This window comes from Coffea arabica, chromosome 3e (genome assembly GCF_036785885.1).
Source record: "Coffea arabica cultivar ET-39 chromosome 3e, Coffea Arabica ET-39 HiFi, whole genome shotgun sequence".
Classification (NCBI taxonomy): Eukaryota; Viridiplantae; Streptophyta; class Magnoliopsida; order Gentianales; family Rubiaceae; genus Coffea; species Coffea arabica.
In genome coordinates, this window is record NC_092315.1 from 45,374,252 (window position 1) to 45,395,156 (window position 20,905).

At 36.0% G+C, this 20,905-nt stretch overlaps 1 protein-coding gene across 1 annotated transcript in view; it reads right to left on the reverse strand.

Annotated features, from left to right (window-relative positions):
• The window catches only part of LOC113736915 (probable phosphoinositide phosphatase SAC9), a 21,116-nt gene extending 1,045 nt beyond the window's left edge, over window positions 1-20,071 (reverse strand). Inside the window, exons 1-14 of the mRNA XM_072083945.1 lie at window positions 19,893-20,071; window positions 19,185-19,269; window positions 17,489-18,096; window positions 16,494-16,626; window positions 14,309-15,525; window positions 12,038-12,145; window positions 10,760-10,930; window positions 9,534-9,776; window positions 8,775-9,206; window positions 5,784-6,605; window positions 3,574-3,771; window positions 1,756-2,208; window positions 1,443-1,673; window positions 5-49 (exon numbers count right to left, since the gene is read on the reverse strand). Coding sequence (XP_071940046.1) covers window positions 5-49; window positions 1,443-1,673; window positions 1,756-2,208; window positions 3,574-3,771; window positions 5,784-6,605; window positions 8,775-9,206; window positions 9,534-9,776; window positions 10,760-10,930; window positions 12,038-12,145; window positions 14,309-15,525; window positions 16,494-16,626; window positions 17,489-18,096; window positions 19,185-19,197 — 4,674 coding nt within the window. The 5' untranslated portion in view covers window positions 19,198-19,269; window positions 19,893-20,071. The remainder of the gene's footprint in view (window positions 1-4; window positions 50-1,442; window positions 1,674-1,755; window positions 2,209-3,573; window positions 3,772-5,783; window positions 6,606-8,774; window positions 9,207-9,533; window positions 9,777-10,759; window positions 10,931-12,037; window positions 12,146-14,308; window positions 15,526-16,493; window positions 16,627-17,488; window positions 18,097-19,184; window positions 19,270-19,892) is intronic.
• Window positions 20,072-20,905: the final 834 nt, after the last annotated feature.

The following is a 20,905-nucleotide window of genomic DNA, read 5'->3' on the forward strand; positions in this document are numbered from 1 at the left end:
TCACTTCTGGTAGCCGATACTCTGCAATTGTCACCATATTATGGGGTTCCTGCAGAAGTGACAAAAAACTCTCAGTTGAACAGTCAGTGACAAGATTACAAGAACAGCCATTATTAGCTTGACCAAGAAAACAAAATACAGGGAAAAACAAGTCATTTAATAAAGAAAAAATGCAAAAAATTACAGAGGCATTGTCTCTCGGCAAAGAGGTGCTTGTAGCAGCTGACTCAACAGAATACTAGACAATACTAGACCTAAACAAACCACTGTCAATGCAGCTTCACGAAATCAAGTGTCCAATTTGGAATCCTTGAGTCCATAATAAGATATATATGAAGACCCATTCCTCATCGACATCTTATCATTTGAAGGTAGACTGGTAGAGAAAACTTAGCTACAACTCGTATGCACTATAAAGGTTGCTCATGCATAATACATATCATTTATGTCAGCAACAGGAGGAAACACAACGCCTCCAAGCATCTCTATATTTTCTTTTCTAGCGTGCTTGACTCTCCACCATACCACGAGCTAGGTTCACTTGTAAAACTCAAACTCTTTAAGAAGGAAACAAAAAGATGCATGGAGATACATAGAGATTTGTTACCAAATAATTAAAATCAAAGCAACTAAATCTCCCATTAAACCTTTCTGATTGCACTTAATTACAGCATTAGATCAATAAATAGCCTCTAAACGTATGAACCACTCATCACTATTTTAATGATTAAGGAAATGGCATGGCCTTTAGATTTTACTAATAAAATAAAACAGTAACTTCATCAAGGAGTACAGGTGCTTAACATGGTTAGTAACCTGAATTTCCAATATAAAACTGGTAAGAGGTTTGGATAACAGCATGGGAAACATATAAACCTTTGAAAGCAACAGACTGGCTAATTGTACAGAGAAGGCTGAAAGACTCCTGGTATGTTGATTGAGCAAATTCGCTTTGCATCAGATTGAATAAGTAGTTAAATTTGAGTTTCTTTTGCCTGGAGATGGATTTCATATCTTGATAACGTTCTACAAGCCTTGGATATGCCATATTCTTGGAGGACAGAATGAAACTAAAACTGGCAACTGCCTAAGAAGTTGATATCATAATCAACCCTGTAGAGATAGCTAGTATAGCTTGATTCCCCAACAAGTGTTACAACTTTATTGATTTAAAATACCAGCAAATTTTTTGCTATCAAATTTAGCTTACAAAACTTGTGGTTCTGCACCCCTGCTGATGTCTGATCCTATGTAAGCCAAAAATACAGTAATGTAGTTCCAATGCTTTGAAGGAATGATTCAAAACTAATACCAGAATAGGAGGAATACCAGGAAAACCACAATCCCTGCCCCCCCCCCCCCCCCCCCAAAAAAAAAAAAAACTATCCAGTGCAAATAAAGCACCAAAAATAGCAGCTCAATAACTTATTTCTTGGTCATACCTGGAGAGCAGATACTTGAATGTACAATACAGCAGCGGATATCAATCTATCGTCCAAAATGTTCGACGACATATCCAACATATTTACATCCGATGAGGGTGAATGTGTGACCCAAGGTTTTATTGCACTAAAACCATCCAATCGAAAACCAGCCAATGTAAGTGAAGCTGGGGATAAATATTGCTCTAAAACAAGATCATTATCAGTTAACCTCTCAGCCTCAACAGGAACCTGAAATCGAAATAGGAATTTAAGATTACGCTTGCATGTAAAATTTCATATTTTCTTTTTAAAAATCAGGCAGTGTATGCACCTTGAATCTATTCAATGCTGGGGGTTTGTCCAACCAATTTCGTACACTTGTTTGGTCCAAACCTCCAGATGATACCTCAGTTTCTTTTTTTGTAGGGATTCCAACTACTAGAACTCTTTTAGCGTGAAGGCATGGATCACTTTCAGCCAGTCCACCAAAAGAGGCACGTCTGCTAGGTTCAGAAAAGGGGTTTTCATCGAAAGATAACAGATTAAAATCTTTCTCCAAACTAACAGAACTTGAACCCATTCTCTGAAGGCGTAGAGTTATCCAAATGATGCGGCATCGAACAGGGTTCCTGAAGACAAATTTTACATGTCTGGGCACTTTCTCCTCTTGAGATTTTTCTGGTCCACAAAGTTCAGAAGAAGACTTAATCAGAGTGTGCACATCCCATTTACCCACACATGATCTTTCTTCCTTGTTGATCTTATTGCTTGCCCATATTTGGACCTGTATAAGCAGTAAAAGAAGCTGATTGACTGAGTTGTGAATCACGTGGAATTGGTAGTGAGATATTACCAAAGACTGAAGAGTAACATAAAATCAAAGGAATTTCATATGGAGGAGTTCATCAATATAACTGACTGTTCTTTACATGCGTGTAAAAGGTTCACAGCAGATAAAAGTCAAGTAAACGCGTACGACATTGGATCAAAGTCGATCAGAACTTTTCTTAAATAACCATCATATGACAAAGTCCTCAATCCATGAACTAATCTTAATGAAGAGAACCATTTCAATGTTACAAAAATTTTGGAACAGTGAAGATTATTAAAGAGACCCAACAAACTTCAGAACTTTTGAAGAATTTTCTTCCACATAATTTGGCTTCAACATCTTTAACAAAATAAAGGAAGATCTAAATTAAGCATATAATATTAACTGAAAATGTTCGACTTCCTACCACCACTAAAAGTTTAATGGAGATACTGGGTTTGTTTGGACAAAGAAAATTTGCAAGATTTATTTCAGATTTTGTTTTGCTTGCATCATACACACAATTCCCAATCACCTTTTTATCTCACATACATCACATCACAAAAAGTACTACAGTAACTGGATCAAATAAATCATCCAAATAAATTCTTATCCAAACAAACTCACTGTCATTTAAGACCTTTGTCTTTTCCCTGTCCTACACTTTACTGTTCCTCTTTTATGAGCAGTTTTTTTTCCATACAAAATCAATCAGTCCCCAAAATCTCTTTTCCCCTTTCTGTTAAACAGGCAAATGGCTCCTCAGACCAGGGGGGTTTTGCACATGATGCACTTGAATCACTACTGAATATCAATTAGTGTGTTGTGCAACTAGATCACAATCACAAAATCAGTCAAGAAAAGAAAAAGAAATGAATAACATTTGGCCCTTTCTGAAAGATTTGCACTTGTAAATTGACGACTAAGTTATGTCTCCAAATCCTTGGAGCTTCTCTCATCCACAAGTGTACAGTGTTAGACAGAAGTATAAAATTATAGAACACTACATCAAGTCTTAAGGACAATTTTTTTTTTGGTTTTATTAGTATCTACTGAAAGAAATCAGCACAAGTAATTGAGCTATACACGCGTTTCGATTTTTGTTCTAACAAAGAACCTATAAGCAAGTTATCCCCCATCCCTTTCCCAGAATCCAGTTGATTATATGTCCCTAACTATACCTAATCGCAAATCCTCTACAGAATTGCACATAAGCCAGCTCCAGCTGTATGGCATCACTACTAAGCATCCTTTTCGTACATTATCATCTGTGCAGATAATTGGATAGCCTGCAGTTGCATCAATTATAGAACAATAAGCTGCACAGAGAAGACTTACAATAGGAGCATCAGACATTGAATAGCCACATGGACTAACTAGAAGGATCACAGCCGAAACATCAGAAAGATTGCTAAGGACAATGACAAAGTCAACAGATGAAGCACTTGGCGGAGCTCTCCAGTATGAATGAGGCGAACCAGCATCCAGTGGTGCCAGTAATGACAAGAAAGGCGCCGAACCTACTGCTGTTTCCACCTTCAATACATAATAACCAACAGACAATTTCGTAAAGAAGTCAATCGGTTTGAATTGAGATGCAGCCAAGCAAAAAGGTTCAATAGTATAACATGCATAATATCAAAAGTCGCAAACAATTACTGTCAGGTGCACTTCAAAAAATACAAATTTTGTCACTTGGAAAACACATTTCGGGAGGAATCAATGTTTTGGTTATTTGCAGCATTTCTGCATATTAATTATTTCTTTGGCTGGTCATATCATGGTCACTAATAGATTAGCATAGGAGCGGAACCAATTTGCTAAGCACCTTAAAATAACTAGTATCGGTTTTAAATCTCTGCTCAAATCTCAAGCATTATCTGTGGATCTTATCTGTCTTCCATGTTAATTCTGTAGTTAGAAACGAGACCAATTTTTGGACATTCCATGCCCCTTAAGCTAGTAATGCGTAACCAAAGGGCAACCTGTACCCAACCTTTTCAGTTAAATAACACCATATTTCCCAAAATTCACTAGCAAGAAATTTTCAATTTGAGGTACCCCAAAAGCAGTCCTGCATCACCTGGCGCTTGATATTGCCAGCCAGATGCCACTGTCTGGTTTATATGGTATAGCACATCCTTTCTAGTGGTCATGTCCTTACAGCTACTCAAAACATTTTAACAGATCCAGGTAAACCCCACCAAGCAAGATGTGAGACATAAAATCTCAGTAGAGAACAAAAAAGTAAAAACATTTGCAACAAACATAACTGTTAATGGAGTTTCATATTGCCAAATTAATCAATTTCTCAAGTGACAGAAAAGAAACGGGGACTGCAAATGAGAGTGAAACCGGTGGGCATTAGAGAATTCAAGGAATGAAAGAAAGGGTAGAGCATCTATATAATATAAACATATATTAGATATATATTTGAGTGGGGGGGAGGGCTGGGTTGAGTGGCAAGGGAGAAGGGATTGTAAATAGGATATCCTGGGTTCAAGACCTCCCACTTGTACCCTCCCAAAAAAAAAAAATGATATCTATTTGTGTGCAGATAAAGTTGTGGAAAAAAATCACTATGAAGCATTGCTCTTTTACGAGGGCAAAATATTCATATCCTACAGAGTAGAAAGAAAAACAGTTTTTTGTATGTCTATCTGAGAATGCAAATATGAAGTAAGATTATTTTAAAAGCAGAATTTGGTTTTTTAGGTGGAAGAGGTTATTTTCCTAAAGAAAAAGTTGGTTTTGACCATCTCTAACTACACTCTGAGCTCAACCTATTGATGAAAATGATCAGGAACATCTCAAGTGTCATACATGTGTTGAAATTGCATAATGTTGAAATTACTAGAACAGCAGGCTAATTTCCTAATCTGAAGTATCATAAACGTCACAACATCTGAGCTCCAGCATGATATCTGCTGCTCGGTTGTAGTTTATAGTTTCTACTGCTTTTCTCAGCAGAAGTCAAACAGTCTTAGGGGATAAATTTAGTAATGCAGGAGCAGTTATTGAAACAGTCGTCCAGAAAACTGTCTTTACTATAGGTTTATTGTCTTGGTCAACTAGATTTTCCAGCTATATTCTAGAACTTAAGCTTTTCAATATACACTGATCCCAAGGTTACCCAGAATTTCTAACGTCCCAAATCTTTACAAGGATCATTTTTGGGATGCATCCTGCAGTTCTTCCAAGCAAGTTTCCGTTTTCCTTGCGTTTAACTGCCCATACGAGTTACCTCCCAACAACCATGTTTTACAACATTCAGTATGGGATCCACAGATCTGTAGATTGGGAAATCATTTTAAAAGGTTGAACAGCAGGATGGACATAGGACATATTACAATCAGACAAACAAAAACAAACAAATTCACTTTCTGTCACCATAATTGCCAAGTAGTCTTGTAATCCCAAAGTGAAGTGAGATGGAAAGGCAAAGGACACAAAAACTGAATCAGCATGAGCATACAGAAAAAGCATACATCTATTAAGCGTATATCCATATATGAGTAAATAAAACTGGAGAAGGTCCAAAATCCTACCGGGTGGAGAAAGCTGGCATAAGGAAACTCAGAAAGTGATTCTTCTGCATTTGTCAACTGTCTCAAAACCTTTGTTGTATGTTGACTACTTTGAGGAACACAATCCACAGCAGAAAATCCCACAATATGGTCCAGGGCTTTATGTGCTGCATCATCAGCACGTGATCCTCTTCGCTGGCTAATCAAGACCCTAACATAGTCCACAATCAATGCATCGAGCACTATATCATGGCAGCAGAGTTTACAAATAATCCCATCTAGTGACACTGAACGGTTTGAAGATGAATCACTTATGCTTCCATGACTTGATCCCCCCTGTGTACTTGCACTACCAGGATTTGAGGCATCCCGCGAGTTATAGCTTGAAAGCAGGAGAGCGCCTTTCCCAGCACAACAAACTTTACAAACCTTTCTTTCACATTCAGAACACACAAAGAAAGATTGAGAACCTTTAGAAGAAGTTGAGGTGGTGGATGCTTGTGCAGATGATTCACTTTCTGCCCGAACCTGACACATGCCACCCAAACAGCTCTCACCAATCCCCGTTATGTTCCAGAAGTCTACAACACCATTATCCATCATCTCAAGACCAATGGCAGCAGTAATTCTGTCTTCAAGAGACGTATGCCCAAGTAACGCAAGTGTATGCACCACCCTGCATAATCTTCCAGTATAAGAATCCTCAAGCAATAGATTAGGATTTATGCTTGCAGGATCCACTCCAACTGCTAATAAGGCTCTATCCCTCTGAGCTGCAGAAAGATTTAAACGGAGCCGCTCAATTTCAAGTTTCATAGCTTCCATAAAATCTAATTGTCTTTCCTGTAACATTAGGAGAAAAGGAAAATATTTCAATGACTGAAATGGCTTGCCAGTATGATGTCTTAATCTGAAGATTCTAATCTTCCATTTTCCTTTTTTCTTGAACTAAAATAAAAAATTTACCAAACACCCTATGATTAGAAGACCGAAGTCTATAAGAGATGGTTAGTATGTTTACTTCATGAAGTTATACAACATACAAAAATAATCATCTTAAGGCCAAAGTTTGACAGTTTAGATCTACTCAGCATTCCAAACAAGCAAATGTACGATGTCAAAACAAACATCCTCACATGTATCAACTTGAAGCTCACTTTACCAATTTAGGCCTTAAAATACCATCAGTCATCAACATCTTAGATTAATGTCTATTGATGATCCTTATCACTCAAGTTCCGATAATGCAAATAAGCCCTTTAAGTGAAATATGTCAGACATTAATCAATTTAACATGCCAAAAAGTATACCCATTTAAAATGATGAATTTGCCTGAAAGTGGTTTCAGCAATGAAAAGCCAATGTTCAACCTAAAATTGCACAAGTTATGGAATCCACAGCTTTATAAGCTTATATCATCACTTTATTTGCTCTTTGGGCTATGGTTAATCTTGATTGAGGATGAGTTCAAAGATGACAATCTAGAGACCCCTTATCTACTGCAAATGAATGCCCATCCCAACCCAAGTTCATAAACAGCTTTTCCAATGGTGCCAGAATGATTTTCAGAAGATTGGACAGGAAACAAGCAAATAATAAATTTGGCATAGTTATTCAACTAATGATTTTCTGGGAACAAGTTATGAGTGTCAAGTTGATGATTTAAAAAGGTGGCGTTAACAGGAATTCAGAATTTTAAAGACCTTGTTCGTATAACTGCTCCAACATTGTCGATTTTTCTTTAAAATTCGAAGCATCCTAGGAATGAAGATGTCAAATATTAAGAAAGTTAAATGTCCTGCAATTGAATAACTTGACAAGAAGTTTTACTATAAGATTTTCTTTTCCAATTTGCAGGTTAACATGGTTTATAATTTTTTTGGATATTATATACAACTGTCTCTACGATTAAATCAACTTTAAATGTTTAAGAATACCTATTATTAATTCCAACAAAAGCACAAACTTGTAAAGTAACATTTTTCAAGAATTAGTTGTATGGTTGTCAAAAAAATATAATGCATTCAGCACTTGAATTTCCCAGCAGTTTAAGAAACAGCCACTAGTATTGTGATTCACCAACTTAATGGTATCTGTAACTTCAAATTCATAAGGTAAGCTTCAGTGCTCATGTTAGAGAAACATAAGCTTCAGTGTTGATGCTTCATACTGTTATAGACATGAATCAAAACAAAATCTTCCGCCAGGTGTAGCAGCCGTCATGTCAAGTCTATTGACTTCCTTACCACTAGATCAACTATTTTTGCAAAATAAAACTAATTTAGTATCTAAGGACTTTAACATTAACTACTTCAAATACATGCTCTTACTCGCTTTTCGCACAATTTCTTATACCAGCATGACCATAACTCAGAGAATGAGAAACTCTTTTTTCCCTCTGAAGTACCAGATGTTCCTATAACCTTAAGTATCCAAACAGAAAGCATGCTGCCTCAAAGCACAAATAACAATCAGAAGCCTTCTTAACACCTTTCATTTTGCTGTTATTAATCATCACTACAAAGTAAAGGGGTCTTGACTTTCTACAAGCATTGAATGGCATAAACATGTTGGACGAAGCAGAGGTCATCTCTTCAACTGAAAAAGAAAGTGTCACTACATGTTCTAGATTTTGCTAATGTCTCCACTTAGCTGAAACCAACAAGTATGGCAGAAGCAATGTTCAACAAGCTACTAGCAGGTATGAATGCCACAGGAGGACCTTTTCAAATACATGAAACAGTATCAATGAATTTTAATCTTGCAGAGACTTTAGAAATCCTAGGCCTACATTATTGTGAACTTAGAGCTACTTATAGACAAGAGATTGTTACTTTTGGATGTCCTCCAAACTTTAAGGTACCCATAATCTAAATAAAAAAAGTTGAATATTTGACGTTAAAAAAGAAAAAAAAACTTAGACACCTATAAGTTGTCAAAGGAAAAGCAAAATTTTCAAAGAAGGAAAAAATTGAAGTGCTTCTATGATCATTACTAAAACTAGTAACGTACCATCTGTGGTCCTGAAAGTAGTTTGAAACACTTGATGTACTGTTGCGTGCTACTATTTGAAGGTTCATTATATGATACGGCCTTTGCGTCATTATTTACACCATTATGGTTGTGGATAGTAGCATCATCCAAGAAGTCAAGCAACTCACTTCTTTCGGGCATAGCAGTTTCTATTACAGGTTCTGAAAAGGAATCTGAATGTCTTTCTTCTCCAGTCAAAAGGTCAATCCATGAGCTGGCAGATTTATCAGATTGTACATGTGCCATCACTTTATTATCAGACAAAGCATCAGCAAAAGGATTCATGTCCGTTCCAGAGAGAAGCGGGTTAACTTCCTTTTGATTAGCATTGGTGTGCTTACAAAACCTTGCACCAGGTCCTTCCCGAGTAAATATAAACCTCCACGGCAGAGATACTCCAAGTATTTCTATCTGCAAAACTTGGAGATTTAATATGATGATTCTTCTTTGGTATTAGCAAAAAAATTTAAGAAACTCACGGATTTTCTTTCAAGCGGTGCAAGAAATCAGACTGGTTAATAATTGGAAGTACATTTACAATGTCAACTTCAATAAGGAAAGAGCAAAGAATAGAGTACTTGACAATCTGATTAGCTCATCAATTGCACTCCCCAGGCAGACTTTAAGCTAAGTCAATGTCATACTTACCCTACTGAGATTTCACAGGGCATAGGTTATTAGGTTTTGTCAAGAACAAGGTGCTAGAAGCTGTAAGTGTTAAATCATATTTCTTTGTACCTCACCAAGCGTCATTGGGCTCCTTCCGCCCATAGCAGGGTAAAATGTAAGTGCAACAACACGAGTAAGGAAATCCAATTCTCCTTCCAGTTCTTCAAAGTCATACAACAGAGAAAGGCAGGATGTATCCTGTGTATGTAAACGAGCACCAGCCCTGGTAATAGCCATATCCTCTGCATTAACAGGTCCTGGTAAGGGTATCAAAATGTTTGTCCCTCTTGGACATTGAGGAATAGAAGCTCCCTGTATAAAGAAAAGCAACCACCTGTGAGAGACTATCAACTCAAGCAAGGAACCTAATTCCTTAGAAAAGTCAGCGACTGGGTCTAGGAGAAGAGAAACAGATAAAGTGAATGATAAAAAGTCTCCAAAGAGTTAACTTAAAAGGTCAACATCCAACATGGCATCATGCTTTTTTGAGACAAAAAGGCCAAGATTTACTCAAGATTGAGGATCACATTTTGTTCATTTAAAAAATCAATCACATGAATTGACCAGAAAAAAATCAAGCTCTTTTACATAAAGCCCAATACAGAACAAATCTGCACAAGATTGGTTCAACTTTTATGTTCTCAAAAGAGTACTTCAACAGCATCCATAAAACTGCCTCCAACATACGATTATGTGACTACCTATTATCATTTACTTGTGCACACAAACACAAACAAACCCGTGTGTTTCAGTTGATTACTTTGTTAACCACATTTATCTGGTATTGCTGGCTTTCATTCTTTTTTATTCTTACAACTTGGTTCCTTCTTCATCTTTTATTTTTTATTTTTTTATTTTTTTGGTTGCTGTTTTCTTGGTATTGGGGGCTTGAGAGAGAGAGGCTTTTGGGTGCTACATGGTTACAAGGGGTAAGAAGTAGAGAAGTCATGCATGAAAGGTTCAGAAGATCAGCAACAAAGGGTAAGAAGTAAAGAAGTCATGCATGAAAGGAACAGAAGATCAGCAGTTTTTCTCACACTGAGTAAAGGATGGAGCATAGCTGCAGGGGAGACCAAAAGTGGGTGAGGAAATAGTATCAGCTGGTTCGTTATTGTTTTCCCTTAGTTTTCTTTTTCATGAGCTGTTTTTCCATTGATATACAAGGGGCTACATAGATTGCATGATTTTGGGTTCCAAAATCCCATTTATCTATCCAAGAACTCACATAACACTCGAGTGTGGAAGCACATGTATGGCCTTTCAAGGAGATAAACATAAAAAGAGATATACCAGACCTCAACGACAAGTTTAAGTCCATCTAGATAGCGCCCTGTCCTCACATCAACAGTCGATGGAAAAGTTGAATCATCAGCCCCATGTGAAACTGTGAGAAGAAGCTGACTGACATGACAAGGTTCACCAAGATAAATAAAGAGCTCAACCACATCTGCACCCTGTGGACAAACCTGTCAAATACATACACCTTCTGTAAATTTATTTTCTTATAAAAAAAACTACAAATTAAAAGTATCAGTAGCAGGCCTTTTCACCCAAGTAATGATAAAAGCAATCCAACCTACAAAGCCCAATAAATATTTCCGTTTGATATATAGACAATTACCCCAGTATATTACTTTAGAATTAACCTACAAACACATGATAATGATAACTAAAAAATAATAGTAGTAATTATAACCAACAACCCAGCTCAGGTAGTAGGGATGCAACCTTCAGGTCCCTAATTTGACTCTCAAGCCCTCCATTTTCCCTCCTTCCCCCTTATAACACTTAGAGCCTCCCTGGAACTGAAACTAACAATAACAATAACAATAATAATAGTAGTAGTAGTTGTTGTTGTAGTTTCAATAACAACATTAATTATCTTGGAAGTCCATGAATTATTTCAGAAGGTTCCGTTTAGTCTTTTAAACTTTTATTACTACTATTGGACCTCAAAATTCATTCCATACATCAGTTTGGTCTCTGGGCTGCAATCAAAAAGATAAGGTTTAACAACCTGACCCTAAAATTTACTAAGAATTTCTGAAAACTTAGAAATCAAACTCTAGAAGATCCAATCACCTCTACGTATTTCAGGAATCATCACAGTAAAAGTATTTGTACTTAAAGGAATGTGTCATATCGTGTGTATCATACCTAACCTCATATTTACCTCATATTTGTCTCTTAAATAAGTCACAATTTTTAGGTTCAAGTCTTACTTAAGGTGAACCAGAGTGGATTTGTATGATATTTTAATTAAAATTGACGTAGTCTATTTGATATTTTAAGGGTCAAATGAATGTATCATTTTTGTATAAGAATCAATTGACAAGTGCAAGAAACTTGGACTAAATTGAGTCGATATTAAAAAGGACTTAAAATTATAAAATTTCTAGTGGGGAATATGTAGGATATTGTGAAAAACTTCAAGGGCTTTTAAGGCAATTTACCCTATTTATCACAAGCAAGTTTCTTATACAAAAAGTGAGAGAGCAAGGTCATGTGAAAACTAAAGAAAACTTGATAAGAAGCCTGTCATGATAAATTAATTTAAAAAATGCCATAGTTACCCATATGAGATCTTTTGTTTTGAAGGTAAGAAGGCCAGCTCCGCCATCAGAACTTGGAATCATGCTTGCAACAGGCTTAAGAAAGCACCCAAATGGACGTGAAGGTACCTATCATGATAACCATACAGAAGCAGACAATGTTTTAGCATGGATGCAAAAGATTCTATCGTAAAGGCGACCAATGGATAGAAAACAATAATTTCACCTCCAATAACAGCTCACAAACAAGTTGTAATTGAGTCATTATGAATACAAGGCATCTTTCTCTACATGATTACAGAAATATATTATGGGCATTTTAGGCCCAAATCCTCAATAGACTGTTAGAATGTGATGTCGTACATCACATAATCAGGTGTTACTTCAGGCTACGTCCTTTCATATCACGTGTTTATACCCCAAAATTTTTACTCAAAAGGGAATTTTTTCATTTGCTTATCTTCTGGATCACAGTACCTCACCAAAATATCTAAACCATGATTATGATGAACAGCCTCAACAGTTGAGAACCAAATCTGCAGTTGCAAAACATAACTTATTTCAATAACCATGTACAACCATTTAAGAGACTACAGTAAGTTTCACCAAGGCCAGTTGACAAAATCTCATTGGGATTACATGTGCAACACCAAGATTTTGGATAAAGAAGGCTAACATTATGGATACTTCTTCAACCGTCCTACTTTCCATCAATGCCATACTTACCGCTTTCCCACACACCCCCCCCCCCAAAGTCCATCTTGAAAAACTGGGCCTTTTAGTCATTATCCATTAGAAAGACTAAGTAGGTAATAGCAAACAACTTATTTGACTATTATTCAAATTATAATGGCATCTGAGACAGCTAAAGAATCAAACTATAAAGAGCAAAAAAATCACTCTACATCTACCAAGAAAAATGTCAAATAATAACCATTACGTATAGACTAAACTCAAATCCCATGTTAATAGACAGTTCAGTCACATATGCTCTATGTTAATACAAGTCCACAACCATCTTTATCCAACCACAATTGATTTATTAGTTAAAAGACACTTGTTTGCAGTTTGGACTAATACAGATCATTTTTGAGTCCACAGACTTATAGAACTTACTTGTGATAGGACCACAAAAAACTAACATCATCTTCCAACTTAAAAGCACTTGAACATAACAAACATGCAATACAAGTAAACACTAATATCACAGCGGTGTACATATTTGCACTTCATGAGTCGTGATATCATTTTCCATGGATCTGAATGCTGAATAATAATCTTGAGAGAGAAACTTAGACTAAATTCAGAAAACAACCAATGGAATAAACTCCAAAAAATTGGAGTATCAAGAATTTTATAGCTTTGAAGGATTTTCTTCGAAGGTTTCTCCTCAAGTTGATAGCCTACTAGTACACAAGAAATAATGGACTAAGACAGATAAAGTGAAATGCACTACCTAAGGGATTACCTTGCTGGAACCAGTCATAAAGAGGAAGAAAATTGCATTCATTGAGCTCCTCACATGCAGTTTAAAGTATTGATTTTGAGTCAAATTACAATGAATATCATAAAAAATAGAGCTCTTCCTGACATGAATGCTGCAGCACCAAAGTGCAAGTCTTTTAAATCTTTGATGGGATATTCTTTGGAGGATTCCCCTCCAGCAGGTAGCCATCTACTATATGAGAAATAATGATAAAAGAAGTGAAATGTACTGAAACTAAAGATTTACTATGTAAGACCTACTTATGAAGAGGAAAGAAAACTTCATCCATTTGAATCTCCGCTTGCAGATTTTTAAGTACTGACATATAAAATCAGTATGACCATAAGCAGAGCTGTAGCTGAGAAAAAGCCTTGATGGAGGATGAATATTGTTATTCATATACTGAAGAAGATTCCTATTTCAGAAACTTTGAAGAATTTTACTTCTTAAAAACATGCACTACCTTTTATGGGAAATAGCCAAATGACTTATTCAAGCTCGTAGGGTCAACCAGTAATAGACGCTATACAGTTAATATCAAGAAATCCAAGTACTTATCTATCCTGTTGGAATAGGGGATATTGATGTCACTTCACCAAGGTAAAAGCAAAAAGGTAGACTATTTACAGGTCAATAGCGACCAAGAAACAATCTATAAGCATCAAATGGCACCAAGTGTACCAAGATTCAGTAAATAAATTCTTTGGTTCAGAAACAAACATTTTGGTATAGCTTAAGTGCCAAATGCAACAAGTAAGGTTCCTGCAAGTGATAAACTCGTCAATGTAATACTGGAAATGACATACATGTAAAGGCCGGAGCACAACGGAAGGAAGGTGCTTAAATAGCCTCAGTCCAAGAAAAATCTCTAACTGCTTCTGGCGAGAGCTATCTACAACAGCATTTTTGTATCTTCTTTGTAGAGTAATTTTCATATTCTGTGCAGCAGAAAACTGTTTAAATTTTCCAGCATCTTCATTAAATATGCTAAGAATTTGGCTATGCATAGCTTTAGAACCAGTATATAGTGTAGCATGAATATCTCCAGCAATCAGAAAAAGGTCAGCTAGCTGAGAAACAGGTGATAAGATGGTTGATCTCTTAAACTCCTCAAACGTCATGTCAAATCTCTTCCATGGTTTATCAGGACAGGGATGATTCCAGGTAGTCGTCCTCGTATTATGATCAATATAATATGTTTTTCCAGTTACAGCATCAGATCTTTTCTCCCACCCAGGAGGCAATGGAGCAGTATATCCACCATAGCTATTATTTGATTGATAAGCATATGCTATGTCGCTATCAAGTGATATGCCTAACCGTCTGCATTGCTCCACAAACACTTGAAGAGAACCAAAATAACTAGCAGCATTTGTTCTATCCAACGAATCCGCACAATTGAAACGTATTACTCCATTCTGATGAGATCTTAAGCAGAATGCACCATCAAAATCATCACTGCAAATGATTTCACCTTTGCAATTATGAATCCGCTCACGTGAAGGAAGATAATCTCCTTCAGAAATGCCAATAGATACTGTAGGTGCTTTTAAAAGGTACCAAAGTCCCTCAATCGTTTGCTGTTCTCCTTTCAATTTTACACTTGCATGCCAATCATAGTTGATCAAATGAACTCTAGTATATGGAAGTTTTTCTGTCGATCTGATATAATTTAAACATTCCTCAAAATGCTGAACCAGAATGGATTCTGATTTTCCTTCCCCGTATCGCAGCAAGTTCACACATACAATTGGAACCACAGCACTTTTTTTCTGATTCCCACCAACAGCTACGTCTAGGTTTCTTGTATCATATCTCTTAGTCAATCTTTCAAAATATTGAGGACTTTCTCTATAAGGATCACGATCTGAAACATATATTTCTGCTTCGGCAGCAGTGATCTTCAACTCTGCACCCCACCAAATAGGAATAGTGCCTCTTCGCCAAATGTAAGTGTTGAAAGGAATGCTTTGACCAGTTCTTCTAGGAACCCACACAAGCTGCTCACATTCAACTTCATTCCCTGTCATTAAAAGCAAAACAGACAAGACTGAAACAAAGGTGTATGGCAATCCTAGCCCATTAACAACAGACTACATATAAGCACAAAAGCCAGCTATCATCCCTATTATGTAGACAACTATCAAACTTTTGTACCATGGGTTTTATTTTATTTTATTTTCTTTAAAATCTCACAACTAAATTTGTTAGAGATCAGTGAGCAGTTCCCATGCAACTTTTGGCAATTTCCTTCAAGATTCCCTGTCCTCTTCAGTATTAGCTGTTTTCCATATTAACGATTTTTTTCTTTTAGAAGGAAAATTATAGAAATCATAGATGGCTGTATCTCAAAGGTGCATGACCCTTATAGTGCATTGAGTACTGACAAGGTACCAAAGGTACAAGATTACTGCACCATGCATGGTCTGGGATACTTCAGGAGCATAGAACAAAATTCACTCTAGCAGGTTTGAATTCCATCCTAAGATAGGCATGCATACCATGTTAAGTTATAAAAAGATAAAACTAAAATAAGTGGTAGTATGTGAATAACAAAATATGAAGCAGAATATCCACACCAAAGATGTTAAAGTCCATCTATAGTCATCAAACATGTAAATGTACATCAAAAATGGAAGAAAGAGTCACAATCTGGAAGGGTTGAAAATGACAATATAAAGGACATGGAACTATAGTCACAATGTAGAAAGGGATGGGATGAATAGAGATGGATCAGTGTTAACATGCCATGCACTGATCTTTCCTCTCAAGCTACAATCCACCACCCACCTCCAAGCAACCTCTTTGCCACGCCCAAAACAACCATACCAATAAAGAGATTTTTAACTTATACCAACTTCAATTTTGTCCCAATTATGGAAAAATATCCAGTTGTCAAGTTAAATTTACTTAGATTCATATCAATGTCCACAGGTTTCAAGCCGAACAGTTAAGTGAATAGTTTGCTTATGCCAAAGAAGAGCAACCTACCTGTGCTATAACATGAGTTTATACCCCTAGCCAAATAGCGAGTACCAGGATGCAGCCTACTGCGACGAGCAAGAAGAGCAACTATTCCTTCCTGCTGGCCCAAGCTTCCAAAACTGCGGCAATCTGCAAAGCCCTATAAACTGGAGTCAATTAGACACAAATATTCTTTTCAATTAACTAGGGTTAACATATGCTAAGATGCATGAAAATCAAAAGCATACAGATATTTAATTTACGGACTGGAATCAAGTTGGAAAATGTCCAGACAGCTATAAAGTGAAACTAATTTTGAGCTCATCAGGGATGCAACCAAGTCGAGTCTAAAAATACCATTTAACTTTTAACGGAGTATGATATTCTTTTCCCTCCAATTTTATTGATCCATTATGAATCTTGCCAAACAAGACGTTTTAATGGAGGTAAGACATTATGTTCCCCTCCTTCAGTTTCTTTTATCCATTAAGCATCTAAGCACACAAAACCACTTCTAAAAGTGGTCTTTTTAGATTAAAATTCTCTAGGGACTAAAATGCTGATATTTATGTGGCAACTTTCCTCAGTAATTGTGAGGGGCGACAGAACTAAGCATTTCATAATTTGGTAAATGTACTAATAGAGGTCTAAGGTAACAAGCATTTTGAAAAAACTTCCTTGGTCAATTAAAAATTTTAATCACCCTTGGAACAGAATGAAAATTATTCTAGAGTAGAATGTACTTCCGTCTACTTTAAACAAGTATCAACAACTATTATTTTAGAATGGACAAGTACTTCCCTCTACTTAATCCACCATCCCCTTCCATATCATTTTTATACCCCACATCAAAACTTTCAATAGGGTCATCAGTCCAGATTACTGACAACATGCACAGTTAAAAATTCTGGTAGACATAATTATTATAATTTTCAAAAATGCAGGTACTGAAGCTAAAGATGCCAAAGTAGTCAGGAAATTCTAAGAAGCATTATGTGAAAATACCAAGTGTGAAGAAAAACCTGCAGAAGAGTGACACAGTGCTGAGCAAGTCCAATGTTTTTGAAGGGGCTTGAGAACCATTTATTCCAAACAAATTCTTCATCAGGATTTTGCAAATCCATACGACTCGGAAAGGGCCGAGTGAGGTCCCTTGTTTCGCAGAAGTAATACTTCCCATCAATGTCAAGATCTGTCAATTCTTGAACATTTTTCAATTCTCCTTTTCCCTGGGGTTGAGGATTCTGAAGTGAAATTTTGATCCATTGGCTCTCAGTAACAGTATATACACAACCTCCACCGGGCAAACTTGGAATGGTGGCAGTTAACTTTGTTGCAACAAGCAGCAAACCAAAACTCCCAAGGGCTGCATAGCCCAATAAAGCCCTTGCATAAGTTATGCTCTTACACAACCATTTTGTACCATTGGTTATGTAATCTAAAGCTTCATTTTGTGATCTGAAAACATCAAAGCCTGGCTTTGCATTATAGCAAAGAGCCCCAGTGGTAGGGTCAACATAGATCACCTGGGTATCATTCCTGGAAGACAAACTGACAACAATATATACTTCACTTGAATCCAAAGTGACAACAACTACAGATGTATCCCGGAGATGATTACCTGCAACAACTGTGACATACAAGCATGAACAGACAGAAAACCATGAAAACGAAAGAGGCAAAATATATGACATCCATCAGAAGAAAGCCATACATACCCTAAAATTTTCTGAAAATGCAAAGAAAATTATGGGACTTTACAATGAGACAGAGGAAAAAGACAAGCACCATATATTTTCTGAAGGGAAACTTATTGCCGATTATCCTTGCAAGATAACAAAATGATTTCCATTATGTAAGGTTCAAGGAAAGTGATCTTTTTAACGCGAATAAGGACACAGCCTATCCCAACCGGACAGCTCACTTATATCAATAATGCATGACTAAAGTGGTAGTGGACATAGGATTCAAGAACTTACTTTTTAATAAGTGGACCTTGTTAGATTTCTGAGGGTAACTTTCTTTACTATGTTGAGTTGAGGATTTATAATTAATGCACAGATAGAGAAGACAAATAAGAAACTAATAGGGGTTTAAATGATATAACAAGCAATTAACTCATGATGTTGTCTCGCTTTCAACTAAAAGATTGCCATGATTGATCAGATTACAAATAAAAAAGGTAAGTCATCAACCAAATCATGTTGTTGCAAATGTTCCTATACATGTGATTTGCTAAATAAATAGGAACTTTATGGCCATTCTTATTCATCTACATAAAATCCCAAACTCTGCCGTGAAGGAACTTAATATAGTCCAATATGCAGGACACATTCATGAGATACCAAGAAAAATAGTACCTGCATCTAACTGCAGCACCATGTACAAAGGCTATTTCACAATCCAATCTCTCAAATTCTAGTTACTTTTCTCTCGTTATCCTTCATGTGGCATGGAAATGTCTTTATTCTAAAACCCAAAAAATGATAAATTGCAGTTTACATTACCAAAAAAATGTCCAAATTGCTAATGATGTTAGGACAAAATTATTCCTAGCAATCAGAGTAAAATCGCTCCATGTAACAAAACATACCATGTATTAGGCAGAAAACCCAATGTCAACCCAGGCAACAACTGTTTAACTATTACTGCTAAATCATAACAATAACCTCATATGAATTATCATAACAAAAGAAGTAGCAATTCTCAGCGGCTCACCAGGTGATTCCATGTCACAGAGAACTGATTCAGGCACTGTCCAGAGCCTTCGCGCCTACACTTTCCAACCGAGAAAACCAACTTTCTGATCAAAGGCAATTCAACAAATTATATCATAGAAATGGTCAGAAGATATCCCTTTTCAGCTACGATCATTTGCATACTACTTCAGCTTCTATAACAAAACATAAAAATAAAAAAGATTACAATTACAAAGCTACTAAATTCCTTCCATATTGTCAAAAAGCGTGGACCATTTTCAGAATTATTTACAGAAACGGCTAAAACAAGTAGGACAAACTTCTTTCGACGCTATAACCGATCAATCACTGCTCTGTGAATAATTCACATTGGATCACCTATTTCCACTGAAAAAAATTACAATCCAGAATGCCAAATCAAGCCACTGATAATGGGATTCTCACCCTTTCACGAATTTTCGATAAATAATACTGAAAAAAAATCACTTTATCAGCAAAAAATCAAGGAAACCCACGAAATAAATCTCCAAGTCGCCAATGTCTACACAAGATTTGAGTTGCATATCCAATTATACAACACTTGTTGAATAAGATTATACTCTATGATAATAGGTAGCTTAAAAGATCTATAAAGTACTTAGTATTTCAGCTAATTCAGCACTTGAAATTGTAAACAAAAAAAAAATCGACGCATAACTTAGAAGAAGACGTAGAAGAAGAGACTGACCTTTCTATTGGGGCATGAATCGAGGAAAAAGAATTCTGTTGGTTGAATTCTGGAAATGAATCGATTTTATTTTGCAACTTATATCCTACGTAGATTTTGACAAGGCAAATTGCATTGTACTTCTTGGACTTTTAGTATAGTTTCACTTTTCCCCTATTTTTCTTATGGGCATTTTAGGTGTTACATAGCAAAGATACTTCAATTATAGAAATGCTTTTATAATTGTCCCTGCTCTTTTCATTTTTTTTGCCTTTTATTTTTCTTTTCTTTTTTTTCCCGCCCATCTCTTTTTCGCTTATTTTTCTTGTTCCTTCTTTTTCTATAATTCACAAATTACCCCTATTCTAAAATGACTTTTCTTTTCTGCATTTTTCTTTTCATTAATTTTACAAAATGAGATTTCAAAATGACTTACATTTTCTTGACTTACATAAGGATTTGTAGGAAAAAGACGATAGGAAGACTGTGGCTACTCAAATGAGTAGAAGATAAAGGTATCAAATAAATTCTAGTAATAGTCTAGAAGTTTAATGGAAGGAGAGATGGCAATAGTTTGATGAGCAAGTGAAGAGAAGAAAAGGAAAAATAAAAAAAAAAGACAAATAGAAATCGAGTTGGGAAATTTGACAAGATATTTTAGAGTGAGAGTAGTTTCATAAAAAAAAATAAAAATAGTGGTAAAATACTTATAGAAAAAAAATAAAAGGGAGAAATGTGAATAAAATTTAGGTTGAGAGAATAGTTGATCTTGCTTTAATAGCTTCCCTGCAAACTAAATTTATAAAACTACCCTTGACTATCACCTTATGTTCAAGTTTCACATGTCCATACCAATTTTTTTATACATCTTACAATGTTGACCAAAATCAAATGATTTTATTTGGCATGACAATGGACTCATTATATTTCAATCTCACAAATATTCATGATAAAACTCCTCCATTTAGCCCTCTCCCAAATGATCAAATCTATGGCCTATTTGGAATATGAATTTTTTTGGAGTTTATCTAAAA